Raw genomic sequence first — 14968 nt, 5'->3', positions numbered from 1 at the left:
GTGGTGGCCAAGGCCGTGCCTCTCCTCCGGCCGCAAAGCCGAAAGAGTTGGAGAACTCTCTTCTCATCATGCCTTCCGGCTAAGTGGGCTGATTCTGAGATGGCATTTCCCACTGTCAGCAGCTCTGCTCTGGCGCTCCGTCTTGAGCTGACCTGGCAGAGCGGAGACTCCTTGCCCTGGACAAGCAGGCAGGTGACCCTGGGAAAGGGAATTTGGCTCTGCAGGGCCTTCCGAGGGAAACGAAGACAAAGGACACGGACAAAAGAAAGTATATTGGGGAACTTCGTGTTTTCAGCTATAGGAAGCTCCAGGTGCTATTTTGCCACAGTCTCCTTCTTTGCCTTAGTGCAGCCGTGTCCAAACGTGGGAACTTGAAGAGTTCAACTCCCAGAATTCCCCAACCAGCCTGGCTGGGGAATTCTGGGAGTTGAAGTCCACAAGTCTTCAGGTTCCCGCGTTTGGACACCCCTGCCTTAGTGGGATTCTGCTCAGGAGAATCTTGATTGAACCTTTTCCTTTTGGTTGGCTCCTCGTCCTCCTCCTCCTCCTCCCTTCTTCCAGAGAAATGGGCTACTTGAGCCAGATCCACTTGTCTCCCACATCCGCATTGTAACCAGAGGCAAACAGGCGCCCGGGGAGCTACAACGAAAGGCAAGCAGGGAAGATGCATCAGCGTGAAGGAGACATTCCCGTCTTCTGGATGGGATGAGCTTTCTCCTCAGGAAGCCCTGGGAACTGGCCCTTGGCGGGAATTCTCTGCTTTCTCCCAAGTGGCTGTTTCCAGGGCTTTGGGAGAAGAACAACTGGTCCAGCATCCGTTGATTTCAAATTTAAAGAAATAATAATGACTAAATAATAAAAATGATGCATCATTAATAAAATGTATTTCCATTCTAACTCTTATCAGTCTAACAAATCAGTGACCTCCAAACAAGAATGGAAGCAGATTCACCCCAAGACAAATGAACCGCCGAAGGCACTTATGGCCGGCCAGACAAAGGTCTTGACCAGCCCCCCCCCCCCCGATTCAGTGTTCACCCCAAATGGCCACACACAGAATCTCCTCTTACCGCCCTGTAACTGTGGTAGATGGAGTCGGCATCAAGGCCTCCTATGGTGACTTCAGGAATGTAGTCGGGAACCGTCACGGTACTCATTATCTTTGACTTGTTTTCAACACTGAAAGGAAAAGGGAGAAGCTTGTCACGGTGAGGGAGCCAAAGAAACCACGAAGCGACCAGGAGAAACGGACATAATGTGAAGGTTGCCAAGCGTGAATTGCGGACTTCTTCACTCCATCACGGCTCAGCAAAGTCAGGCTGAGGGCTGGTGGGTACAGAAAGCAGGAACTTCCTATGAGGTAACCAAAGGGACAGGCGCACTGTCTCCACGACTTCTCCACCACCCCGCAGAAAAGAAGCAACCGCCTAGCTGGGCCATCACGCTCAGCCTGGAAGAGTTGGCAGGTGTATAATTTGCACAAGGGTAAGAAATCATAAAACGAGTTGAAACAGACCACGGGGCAATTCTCTCTGACGAGAAGAGGAAGCCTGCCCCTGGGCAGAAGCAGACTAAGTCCTGAGGACAAATTATGGCTGCCTTTGCCGGACGCAACTTGAAAAAGCCTAAGAGAAACTTTTGGTGTTTGGTGTGAGCCAGCACGGGGATCCTTCACAGAAAGCATGGGAGGACGCAGCCTGCCCCTTTCCTGCGCAGAGGCCTCCTGGCACTTCCATCAGGGAAAGAAGTGGCAGAGTGGATCACACACACACACACACACACACCCTCATCAAGAGCTCCAGAGCAGACAAGCGCTGCAGGGTCACCTAATTATGACCTCCAGCACTTTCGACAAAGGGGGCCATTTAGATTGGGCCTCTTCAAGCTTTACAATAAATCCTGACTCTGCATATTTTCTTACTGGGGAGTGAGCAAAAAGCTTTCACCAAACCTGCCACACTGGACTTTCTCTATCTGGCAGGATACAGGGAGGGGGGGGGGGAGGGTAAATGGTGTGTGTGTGTGTGTGTGTGTGTGAAAGAACGGAAAACAAACATCCGTTTTTGTATATCGTAGAGCTTCTTGCATTTACAAAATGATCCACATATACCAAGAACCCTGGAAATTGTTTTAGCCGTACTGACAGCCATAATTTCCTAATTTTGTGCTGAGGTTGGAAAGGTATGGACACTGTATGTAAAATGAAATATGTAACTAGGTTTCGAAGCCCAAAGTAAGGTGCTAATGGAAATCCCTGAGCCTCTTGTAGGATTTGCCTCCTACCTCAGCTTCACAAGAGAAATTCCTCAGCATCCTCTCTGGATGCGGCTTTGATATAGAAATCCCTCTCTGGAGTCACAGCTCTGGATTCCACCAGTCAGACCACACACCACCACAGCTTTTTGGAAAGAAGGCCACTTTCTCCTGGACTGCTTTCTGTTTTCAATTCCAAAAATCAGCCTATCCCTCCATTGTGAAGACTGAACTTACCAACACCTCAAGTAATGCAAGGTAATGTCATCTTGTTCAAGCCAAGGTCCTTTATTAAATTTCAGCATTTCAATGTCTTCAATAATCTGTAAGTTAAAAGATGAGAATTAACTCCTATCACCCTACAAACTGAAACCTTTTAATTGGTGAGGGAAGGGTTGAACCCAATGCCTTCGTGGTATAAAGCTCCCACCTGTGCAATTTTCTCAACATAAAACGTGGAAAAAAACCTGCTTTGTCTTTCGCAAACTTAATCTGATTTCAAAGAAACAAAAAAAAATTCTTGTGCTGTTGCTTCTCACATTAATGTAAAATGGTTGCACAGCTTTTTACCTTTGCAACACACCCCATCTTTTGTTTGTTTAAACGCTAGTTCCTTCAACTTTATTTATTTATTTTTAATCCCTTAAATCTCTTAGCATAACTGTACTTCTTTTGGCCTGTTTTAGTCTGATTTCTTTGTGGCATAAAGCCGGCAAGAGAGGCCCTACTATATTACTACAAAGCCATATACACAAGGGAGGGTTGTTGGCCGCAACCACTTACTCTCTCCAGACCGTCAGCTTCACTGGCTGTATATTGCAAAACCTCAGAGGTTTCACTAGGAAAAAAAAGAGAGTAGCAATATATCATTTGATTTAGAAAATACAAAAACACTAAATCTTCTAAAACAGGAGTAAGAGTTCGTTATTGCTCCTGGGACTATGCATCTCAGGATGGGAGAAGACAATACACATTTGGCAGAGAACAACTACAATGTTATTTTTATTTCATTATTTGAATTTTATCCTGCATTTTGGCACTGCAGTTTGGCATTGGGAAAATAACAAAGACGTCCGTCTACAACTAGCTTGAAGACAAAAATGTAATCATCAGACTCAGCATGAATTTATCTAAAACAGATCTTGCCAGACTAACCTTGTATCACCTGGTAGTATTTTGTTGGAATGCTATACAACACACACACACACACACACACACAATGCAAACACCCATCTCTACAAGTGACTGAGTGGTGCACAACAAATATGAAATAATAAAACAAACAGTCATTATTAAAAAGTTTAAAAAGCATAACTTGGTTAAAAAGCGCAGAGAGCATTCTACAGAATTGTGATTATTTAAAATAGGTATGTCCCACATTCCACTCACCTGATCTGTGGCAGGAAAGATTTCTTATAGACATCTTCAATGCTTTGAAGATACGCTGCTGAAACTTTCTTTTCATAGGGCTTAAAACAAAATACAATTCATGAGAATAATTTGGTTCCCCAACTTGATTGGATCATATTTGTATGACTTTATGCTTTAGCCCTTGAATTTAAATTACTTATGGAAAAACCAAGGATCTTTGAGCAAACTCCCTCCCTCCCTGTACCCACCACCTCAATCCTGGTGGATTCTAGGAAGTTCATCACCAGCTGATTCAGGCGAGATCAGCTGGATCTGAAAGGGATCTATTTACTATATGCCGGGAGCTTCTTCCAGAGAGAAGGTAAGAACCACAGAGCTGCTATGTTAAAAACAAGGAGCAGCAGATATTGGAAGCCTTAGGCTATATTTAAAGTTAATTTGTCCCTGCCAAACAGCTTCAACTTCAGCTTTAAGCAACAGAGAAACAACCAAAACCCTCAAGGCAACAAAGTGTACTGGCCTGGAGCAAAATCCTAGTCACAAACAGAGACACAAATGCAGCCTTACCTCTCCTACCTCCTCAATCCTTTTCTTAACTTCTGAGACAGGAACATCAATATAAAGGACCAGGTGAGGGGGCAAAATCTCACAAATACTAAGGTGCTTCATCCTATAGTAGTGTTTCACACCTACAAAAAAAGTAGCACACATATGCAAATGATTTATTCACCTAAGGATGCAACATATTTCAAGGAAAGCAATCAAAAGCAGACATTCAGGCCATACGTTTCTAGCGTTAGGCTTCCTTTCTTAGAATAATAGGCTTGAAAGGGACCTTCAAGATCTTCTAGTCCAACCCCCAACTCGAGCAGGAAATCCTATACCAGGGGTGTCCAAACTTGAGAACTTTAAGACTTGTGGACTTCAACTCCCAGAATTCCACTAGTCTTAAATTTTCTCAAGTTTGGACACCCCTGTCCTATACCATTCCAGATAAATAGTTGCCTAATCTCTTCTTAAAAGCCTCCAGGGATGCTGTCTATCCCACACTGTTAATTTGTCAAATGCCTTACGGAAGTCTAAATAAACTATGTCCACAGCAGTTCCCTTAGCCACGATTTTAGTCATTTTGTCAAAGAAGGCAATAAGCGTCCTCTGACATGTTTTTGACAAACCTGTGCTGGTCCCAATGGCTGGCATGATGTCTACTTTGGCCAACTCAAGTTGCCAACCTCCCTCAAAGGTTTCACCATGTAACCCTCACAAGCTCAGAGCTCAGCAGGTTCCCTCTGTAAAGAAGCATCTTGGTGCCACCCAGGAGCAGGCCAGAGTCCCCTCCCTGGCCCCAGTTGGCTGTTTCTGAGTGGGGAGGGAGCAACCTCACAGTGGAAGGGAGGCATTTTGGAGGATCACCTTCCTTCTAGTCAGGAGTCCATAAAATTCTCCCCATACAGGAAGAGGCCAACTCCGTTTCTACTCAAAATTAATCTTCCGGGTTGGACATGACTGAATGGCTGATGACGGACGACGATGCTTAGATACACAACACACTTTCTTTTCTAAGGCTCACTGTCTTGTCTTGTCTTCCTCGTCCTGGAGGTTTGTTATATTTTTTGTTGTTTGATTTGCAGGGGGTTGTGATATTTGTATTGTTTCAATGTAAGCTTCTAAGAGTCATTTTCATTGCAGCCAGCAGACAAAAATGTTTCATAAGTAAGGCAACAGTTAAGAAATAGGAATGATGGTTTTCTAACTAAAGAATCCTATTTTAAATGGTTTGTGTTATTTCCACATAGCCATCAGGGTTAAGTCAGCTTTGTGCTAAATGTAAATTGTACCAAGAATCAAAACTCACCAACTTTTCTTGCACTGAGGAGCCAATTGCATCACCCCAATCTAACGTCCAGGACAAAAACTACCACACAATTTTGTCACTGACCATAAAATAAATCCCAGTGGAAATTTCAGTGGGAACAGAAATAGAGCTCTGAGAATTGGATGGGGAATTTGAACGTAGAACGACCGTTGACTTACCTGAGCGGTCCTTCTATGTGCGCTGCGAGGGGAATCCAAGCATGAGTTAACTTTGTCCATTAGCCTAGAGACTGAGTTATGTAATTGTTGACCACGCCTCCTCTGACTGGATGGTTCAGTTTTGTACGAAGGCTCAGCCGGTCCAAGAGATGCCATGAAGACTTGTGAAAGGTAGGTAGGTAAGTAGACGCCTTGCGTGCGTGTGTGTGAGATTATGGAGACAGTGTCAACGCCCAGACCAGCCGAAGCCGAGGGCGGGTTTGGATTCCCCTTGCAGCGCATATAGAAGGACCGTTCAGGTAAGTCAACGGTCGTTCTCCTGTGCGCTGTTTGGGGAATCCAAGCATGGGACATGCCAAAGCAATAGGTCATAAGGGCGGGGTGCCGGCTGGTCGAGGGCCGTGGATGCAACAACCCTCTGTAAGACGCGCCGCCCAAAGGATGCTTCCGCCGAAGCGTATTTGTCCACTTTGTAATGGCGAATGAAAGGCGACGGGGATGACCAGGTCGCCGCCCTGCAAATGTCCTCCACCAAGGCCTGAGTTGCCCATGCCGCCGTGGTGGCCGCACTCCTAGTAGAATGGGGAGCGATGTGCCTGGGCGGTGGTCGAGCTTGGGACTCGTAAGCGAGGGCAATGCACGCCTTCAGCCAGCGTCCAATGGTGTGTGAGGTTACCTTCTGCCCCATAGATGACGGTTGAAAGGACACGAAGAGTGCCTCTGACCTCCTGAAGGTCGCGGTGGAGGACTCTGCGGACGTCTAGATGATGCCAGCTCCAAATAGAGACCCTCCCTTGAAGGGAGTGGAGGCCAAGCGCCACTTGGCGAAGCCAGAGGAGCCGGGGAGATGCCACATTGGAGATGACTGCGCGTGATGCGAACTTGGCCGCGTTAAGAGTAACATCTGAAGAGAACTCAAGTGCTGCCACCAGCTTGTTTACATCTTGGTGAAGGCGCAGGTCCTCGGGGGGGAGCCTAGCCTGTAGCTGTTGCAGCCAGACCAAGGATGTTCTGTTAATGAAAGAGGCCGCTGTAGCGGCTCTCAACGCCCAGGCAGCCGCTTGGTGCGTCTTTTGGATGACTAGCTCGGCCTTGCGGTCCTCGGCCTTAAGGCACTCCAAGATCTCAGAAGGAATCAAGGCCGGAGAAGCCAGGGCTGCTACTGGGGGGTCCACAGTGGGGAACTGGAGGAGTTGGTCCAGTTCGGGTGTGGAAGCGTAGAGCTTCCTGTCCCCATTACTGGGAGGAGAAACGGCCGTTGGTTGTGTCCACTGCTTCTGGACCACATCCAAAAACAGTTTGGGAACAGGCATGACCTCCTGCTCCTGCACCTGTTCTGCAAAGAACCGGTCAGTGGAATCAAGTCCCATGACTGTACTAGCCTGGGTGGTCGCCCACCCCCACCCCATTTTGATTTAAATAAGGTAGGCCAAAATAGGCCAGAGAAGGCCGGGGCCTCTTGACCCGGACCATCATCATCAGACAATTCCAGGACTGCTGCATCTTTTTCCTCACCAAGAATTGAGCCCTTGCTGTATGCAGAGGGGGGTGGTGAAGGAGGGGTCAGCCTGGTCAACAGAGAGGTCCCTGGTGATAACAGCGATGGGTCCTGCGCTGTAACTCTGCATCTACCCCCTGGGAAATAGCAGCAGATATCATACTATGAATCTCAGGGGGTAGGGTCATTTCTGGCCCATCCCTTCCCCTGAGGCCTGCAGCCATTGGTGTAAACTTGGCCGCAGGCTCTGAACGCGGAGAGGCCTGGCTCCTGGCTGGGCCACCCGCAGAGAGATCCGGGGTAGACCAGGGCCCTAGATCTAGCTCCACCGAACCCCTACCTTGTGGGATGGGGAGATCAGGGGACCAGCCCTGGACTCCCACTGGAGGAGTCGAGGAAGCTGGAGAATGGCGCTCAGCCACCAGACGAGGAGATCTAGGGGTCAAACCAGCAGTTGAGGCTGGAGGCCTGGTCTGCTCCTTGCGCTTAGAGAGCTCTGTCTGGGGCTGCTGAAGACGCGCATGCCTTATTTAGGCTGGACTGAGTTAAAAAACTGAACCATCCAGTCAAAGGAGGCGTGGTCAACAATTACATAACTCAGTCTCTAGGCTAATGGACAAAGTTAACCCGTGCTTGGATTCCCCTCGCAGCGCACAGGAGAATTATAAAAATTTGGAGGAACAGAAGGTTAAGAATACATCATCAATCATCACTTCTGGTCAAAGGGAGCCTTACTTACACCTTGGGTGAATGTAGCCTTGCTTTGACATCGCCTCCAGGAAAACAAAGTCACTGTAGGGGGAGCGTTCCAGCATGACTCCTTGTCCTGAAATGGAGCATCACAGCTATAAAACTTTAAGGAGGGCATTTCAGCTGGGATCACAGTTTCACCTTTTAAACATTTTGCACTCCCTGGTTTGCTGAGATGACTCGTTTACCCCCCTGTGCATTTCTTTCATTTCCTAGTTTCTTTTTAGGAAAAGCGGGGTTTCTAGGGTTTATATAAAATAACAAAAGTTCAAACACATAGCCCATGAGAGAAACACAATAATCATTCATCACTAAGCAGAGCCTGAGACTTGGGCTCAGAATCAGATCTTTGGGGCTCTAAGAAAGGGCGGCCCATGGAGTTAACTTCATTGGCCCAAAAAGCAGTTGCATCCAGAGTCTACTGAAGCTGCAGTGTGGCCATTTCTCTACACCTGCCCTAAAAGGGAAAGGATGAAAATTGCCCAGGCAAGTTTGGCTGAGTGATGACCCCTTCAGCAAGAGGACTACCACTGCCTCCTGAAGAGGAAAGAGGAATAAACTCCAGCCCAAACCCAAACCCAAGTTTCTTCCCAGGCAGCCTGAACCAGCCAGGAGAAACATGGAGCCCCTACAGAGGTGGCCAAGGAAAGGTGAGGTGGCATCAAACACTTCACAGGTAACTATGCAAGATTTAGTCCCAGCATCCTCTACTGAGGCTGCTTCAAGGCTGGAGCCCAACACAGAGTAAATCCACGTGATTTTATCTGTCAGGTGCCCAGGACGGTCCTCACAACCACCACGTAGCTGAACTCCAGAACTGCCACTTCCTAAGACAGTCTGGGTTACCCGAAAGAAGCTGCAAGATGGTTATCTAGGAGTGCAGGAGGAGTGGAGAAATAGATGTATTTAGCCTCTCTTATCATCAAGGAGTAGGTTCTAAAAGTGGCCTTGCCCTGCCTTGGTTCTTCGCTCCTTGTTATCTGCTTGCAGAGCTCTCGTCACCTGTTCACCTGCTTCATCTCCCTCTGCTCTTCTGTAAACCTGGGGGGGAGGGGGGGTTCCAGGCTCCGCGGCTGCAGAGGCTGCTCAGGTGCAATCCAATTCAAAGTCACAAGTAGCCACCAAGAGTTTCGTCGGACAGTGCAGCATGTCCTCAACTATGGCTATGTCCAGACCAACTGCGAGCTTCCTCTGAAACCCATGGAGTCGTGAAGTGGACCGATCTAACCGGCTTAACCTCCCTACGGTAGGGGTTGATGCCAGAGACTCACAAGCTTACTAGGCAGTGATTTGACCACGATAGGGGAGAAATACTATCTCCCTTAAATCCAGGATGGCTGGAAGATCAGCCTCTGGATGATCTGGGACAGTCCTATTATGGCTGTTGTGGTGGCCATGAGCTCCAGAGCCACCTCTGACCCCGTTCCTAAAGAAGGTGGGTTAAAGTCCCCTGAGACCATCACCAACCTGAGGGGCTCAGGCAGTGACACTGCTACACAGCCCTTGTTTGCATGGATGGAATTCTTCTGGATTACCTGTCCTCAGGAGATGGCTGAGAGCTTCTGTGTACTGTAGGAAACGGGAACTGTACATCCACGCTTGGAGACGGTAAGAGTTCCCATTGGGATGCTTAGGCTCATTGTAGAAGGTCTCCAGACAGCAACTGCCATTATATTTTAAATCCAGTTTCCTCCCATCTCCCGTCAGTTGGTCTAACAAATGGATGTCGGCTTCTGGGAAATATCGCAGACCTGCAGAGAACATTAAAAAGGACAAATATTTTCTGATGCAAAAAACTTACATTCTTCGCAGATTCAGGTGAAATTACCTTCTTCTTGTGCAGAGGAAGAAAAAGAACACAGGGAGTCCTCGACTTAGGTCAGTTCATTTAGTGACTGTCCAAAGTTACATCATCACTGAAAAAAGTGGCTCATGAACATTTTTCACTTCTGACCATTGCAGCTTCCCCATAGTCACCTGATCAAAATTCAGAGGTTTGGCTTCCGGTGGCGCCGCTGGCCTTGGAGGACGCTCGTTCGGGAATGCCAGCCCCGTGTTTGAGTAACAAGCTGCTAGGATAGCATAAATCAGCTGTCCAGCGGTTTGAACCCCCCCTCGGGAAAAGAGGGGGAGGTGAGCTGTCTAGCATAGGGTAGAGGCCCCCAGCGGCCCCAGAAGCAATTCTGTGGCATGAAGGGTGTGAACTCCCCAGGAAGCCCGACAATCTCCTCATCTCGGGACTCTTCTGCCTTTGCAGAAACAAAAGGCAGCGTCCACCCCTGCGGTTTCAACGTTTATTCTACATCTGAACAAGACGCAGGCGGAGCAAACCAGGAGGTCAATATATCGCAAGTACAAGCCTTAACTCCGTAGATTACATCTCATTCTGTAAACCTAAAGGGAACTTTAAAAAAAATGGTGCCGGAATAATAAAGGGTGTGTTGAAAACGAAAGTGAAGTGGAAAGCTGATTAGCACTTGTTAAGTGCTTGTTAGTGCTGCTGGAAGACTTGAGAGAATAGGTGGATTTTCTGGACTGAATAAATTGGTTGTTTAAAAGCTTGATTTGAATACTTTGAAATGGCTTCAAAGCAAACAAAATTAAGTGTCTCAAAAAGCGCTGGCAGTTCTCCAGCACAGTCGCAAAAGCTGCAATCTTTACTACCTCCGGTAGAAACACAAACACAAACCTTGACACTGGAGGCTCTACAAAATAACTTCCAAAATGCATTAAAAGAACAGGCAGTTGTCTTGGAGGGGAAAATCTCAAATGCCTTTAAAGATGTCTCTGATGAAATATCTGGAATTAAGGATTTAATCCAAACGTGTAACCAAGAGAGGATATAGTTGATGCATTTAAAGGATTATTTGGTTACGTAACATCTCTCAATGAGAAGGTGGAAGAAATTAAGCAAACAAAATTAAGTGTCTCAAAAAGCGCTGGCAGTTCTCCAGCACAGTCGCAAAAGCTGCAATCTTTCCTACCTCCGGTAGAAACACAAACACAAACCTTGACACTGGAGGCTCTACAAAATAACTTCCAAAATGCATTAAAAGAACAGGCAGTTGTCTTGGAGGTCTAATATAAAGTTGGACAATAAACTTACAGAGGCACAAAGTAAAATTGATAAGTTGGAGGCGGAGCTTACAATGATACAATATAGAACAATGGAATTTGCCCTGAGGATAAGGGGTTTGAAAGAACATAACCAAGAAAATATAAACCCAACACTGGAAGTCTTTAAGAAGATGTTGGATAGCCATTTGTCTGGAACGGTATAGGGTTTCCTGCCTAGGCAGGGGGTTGGACTAGAAGACCTCCAAGGTCCCTTCCAACTCTACTATTGTATTGTATTGTAAAATTTAAGAGAGATTTTTGCACAGATGCTTTCGCTCAATTAACTGGGGAACCAAAGGCCGAATGTGCCTGGCAAATCGACAAAATTTACCGCGTTAATTTATGGATTGCCAGACAAAGACAACTGCCAAGAGATATTGTAATCTATTTTGTCACCAGGAAAATTAGGAATGAAATATTGCAAGCAACCTATAAAAATAAACTGCAAGTGGCAGGTCAAGATGTGATAGTATTGAAGGAAATCCCCCCAAAAATGTTGAGATCTAGGAAGGACTATGCATTTCTAGTGGATGAACTTAGAAAGCGCCAGATTCAATACAGATGGGAGACCCCAGCCGGATTGGTGGTGAACTACCTGGGAGAAAGATATCGTCTCAACTCTGTCGGGAAGGAAAAAAAAATTTATAGCATACTATTAAAGGCAGGATGCCCCCCATCTCCAGGTCCCAAAGAAAGAAAAGAGACAGAGGACCCCAGGCAGCAAGAAAATCAGGCACAAACTGGGGTTGTGAGTTTACTGCAGGAAACAGAAGAAATTATGGACAAAAGACAAGCCCGTGCAGCCACTAAACGCAAAGAACAAGAATTAAAGTCTCAACAAGCCCAGATGATAGTCCAAGAAAATATAAATATGAGCACAGAAGCTGTGGCAGGAGCTAGATGGTTCCGCCCCAAGCGCCTGATGGAACCAGATAGGTTCCAGACGGAACTTGGGCCACCCCCTGTGGACCTGACCCGCCCCCGGGTGGAGGACCTGGTAGACGCATGGAATAGTGCGACTGCCGGGGCCCTAAACCGGGTGGCGCCTCTGCGGCCTCTCCTGCGGCGACGAACCACCCTGGCACCTTGGTTTACCGAGGAGCTAAGGGTGATGAAACGCCACAAGAGACGCCTAGAGAGTCGTTGGAGATCCTCCCGTTCCGAATTTGACCGAGCACAGGTACGAGCATATTTGAAGACGTACCTCGTGGCATTAAGAGCGGCCAAACGTCAACATTGTGCCGCTCTTATTGCGTCTGCAGATAACCGCCCTGCCGCCCTGTTTCGGGTGACCCGTTCCCTCTTGTTTGAGAGACCACGGGAAGCCCCACTACAGGGCAGAGCAGAGGAGTTTGGGAAATATCTACAGGACAAAGTCGCTCAAATCCGGACGGGATGGGCCCCTTTCAGTGGTCCAGTAGAGACGCCCGTGGCGAGTCTTGAGGGACCGCTCTGGGAGGAGTTCGACTCGGTTGCCATCGAGGATTTGGACAGGTTGCGTGGACGTCTGCGACCCACCACATGTTTATTGGACCCGTGTCCCTCCTGGCTTGTACTGGCATCCTGGGAGGTTATGCGCGACTGGCTCCTGGGCCTGGTGAACGCCTCGTTGGGTGAGGGGTCTCTACCGGCCGCCTTGAAAGAGGCGGTGGTGAGGCCCCTGCTCAAGAAGCCTTCCCTGGACCCAACGGACCTAGTCAATTATCGTCCGGTCTCCAACCTTCCTTTTTTAGCGAAGGTTGTAGAGAGTGTGGTGGCACAGCAGTTCCCTCGTCACCTGGAGGAAAATGATTATCTAGACCCGCGCCAGTCCGGCTTCCGACCCGGGCACAGCACTGAGACGGCCTTGGTCGCATTGGTTGATGATCTCTGGAGGGCCAGAGATAGGGGTTGTTCCTCTATCCTGGTCCTATTAGATCTCTCGGCGGCGTTCGATACCATCGACCATGGTATCCTGTTGCGCCGGCTAGAGGGGCTGGGAGTCAGGGGCACCGTTTTACGGTGGTTTGGCTCCTACCTCTCTGATCGGACGCAACGTGTGTTGGCAGGGGAGCAGAGTTCGACCCGGAGGCCACTCACATGTGGAGTGCCACAGGGATCGGTGCTCTCGCCTCTCCTGTTCAACACATATATGAAACCGCTGGGCGAGATCATCCGTGGTTTTGGGGTGGGATATCATCTGTATGCTGATGATACTCAGCTATACATTTCCACCCCGAACCACCCCAATGAGGCTGTCGAAATGATGTCCCGGTGTCTGGAGGCCGTACGGGTCTGGATGGATGGCAACCGACTAAAACTCAACCCTTCCAAGACGGAGTGGCTGTGGCTTCCGGCCTCCCGGTTCAACCAGGTGCTTCCATCTCTGGCCATTGGGGGCGTCCAACTAGCCCCCATGGAACAGGTGCGCAATTTGGGCGTCCTCCTAGATGCCCGGCTGTCCATGGATGACCATGTAACAGCCGTGGCAAGGGGGGCGTTCCATCAGGTCCGCCTGATGCGCCAATTGCGCCCCTTATTGGACCGGGATGCCCTACGCACAGTCACCCATGCGCTAGTGACGTCTCGCCTGGATTACTGCAATGCTCTCTACATGGGGCTTCCCTTGAGATGCACTCGGAGACTACAGTTGGTCCAGAACGCGGCCGCGAGGGTGATTATGGGGAGGACTAGATACTCCCCTGTAACACCTCTCCTGCGCGAGCTGCACTGGCTTCCTGTGGTCTTCCGAGTGCGTTTCAAGGTTTTGATTATGATCTTTAAAGCGCTTCATGGCATAGGGCCTAGTTACATGCAGGATCGCATCCTGCCCCACACATCCCTACGACCGATTCGCTCACACAGAGAGGGACTTCTCCGGGTGCCGTCCGCCAAACAGTGTCGGGGGGCGACACCCAGGAGCAGAGCCTTCTCTGTGATGGGCCCAGCCCTGTGGAATGACCTCCCCCGTGACATCAGGATTACGTCCGATCTCCGCTCCTTCCGTGTACAGCTGAAGACCCACCTTTTTCAATTATCTGGCCTGGCTCAATCGTAATTTTTCTCTTATTCCTCCTAACTGTTTTTTAAATTGTTTTTAAACGTTAAATTTTTAATTACATATTGAGTTCTTACAATTGGGGTATTTTAATGCTAATTTTAACTGTCTATATGATGTAATTTGTTACCTCCTCCGTGTCCGTGTCCGTGTATGTGTATATGTGTTTGGTATGTATGTATGTCTATTTGTTTTTTATACATTTTCTATGTTTTATATGCTCCATTGTACGCCGCCCCGAGTCCTACTTGGAAAGGGAGTGGCTAATAAATTCAATTTATTATTATTATTATTATTATTAGACCGAGGGTGAAATCTCAGCAAGATTTCCAGACAGCTCTTAGAAAGCTTCAGTGTGCTGAAGATGACAATTAAATTTCTAACTTGGAACGTTAATGGCTTAACTCACCACAAAAAAGGAAAAAATATTTCACTATTTGAAACAATTTAAAAATGATGTAATTTGTTTATAAGAAACACACATTAGAACACAGGATCAGAAATACTTGATGAATGCAAGACTGGGACCACACTTCGTAGCATCTGCCCCGGAGAAGAAAAACAGTATAGTCATATATTTAAGAAAAGTCTTAAAGGCTGAATTAATTGAAGCAGATCCTCAAGGAAGATATATTGCAATTGAACTATTCATAGAAGGAAAGAAAATACTCTTAACAGGATTATATGCTCCCAATCAACAACAAGAAGATTTTATAAGTTGCTTCACACTAAATTAACACAATGGGGTTATAGATCCTGTGTTTTATTGGGTGACTGGAATGGAGTACTGGATCCCGTTCAAGACAAGAAGAGGCTTTTGCAAAATACTCAAACACAAACAAGATTACCTAAATCCTTTTTTGATATGATGGACGATTTTGAATTGAGAGATATCTGGAGAGAACGGA

General features: G+C 47.6%; 1 protein-coding gene across 1 annotated transcript in view; it reads right to left on the bottom strand.

The window, feature by feature from the left end:
- Window positions 1-269: 269 nt before the first annotated feature.
- The window catches only part of NDUFA10 (NADH:ubiquinone oxidoreductase subunit A10), a 22140-nt gene continuing 7441 nt past the window's right edge, over window positions 270-14968 (bottom strand). The window contains exons 3-10 of the mRNA XM_081961028.1: window positions 9442-9657; window positions 7896-7982; window positions 4192-4313; window positions 3643-3722; window positions 3037-3091; window positions 2491-2576; window positions 1071-1179; window positions 270-639 (exon numbers count right to left, since the gene is read on the bottom strand). Of these exons, the coding sequence (XP_081817154.1) occupies window positions 571-639; window positions 1071-1179; window positions 2491-2576; window positions 3037-3091; window positions 3643-3722; window positions 4192-4313; window positions 7896-7982; window positions 9442-9657 (824 nt within the window). The 3' untranslated portion in view covers window positions 270-570. The remainder of the gene's footprint in view (window positions 640-1070; window positions 1180-2490; window positions 2577-3036; window positions 3092-3642; window positions 3723-4191; window positions 4314-7895; window positions 7983-9441; window positions 9658-14968) is intronic.

Source organism: Natrix helvetica (genome assembly GCF_964273705.1).
Source record: "Natrix helvetica genome assembly, chromosome: 8".
Taxonomy (NCBI): domain Eukaryota; kingdom Metazoa; phylum Chordata; class Lepidosauria; order Squamata; family Natricidae; genus Natrix; species Natrix helvetica.
Note: the sequence above shows the minus strand (reverse complement) of the source record. Positions and strands in the feature narration are given on the sequence as shown.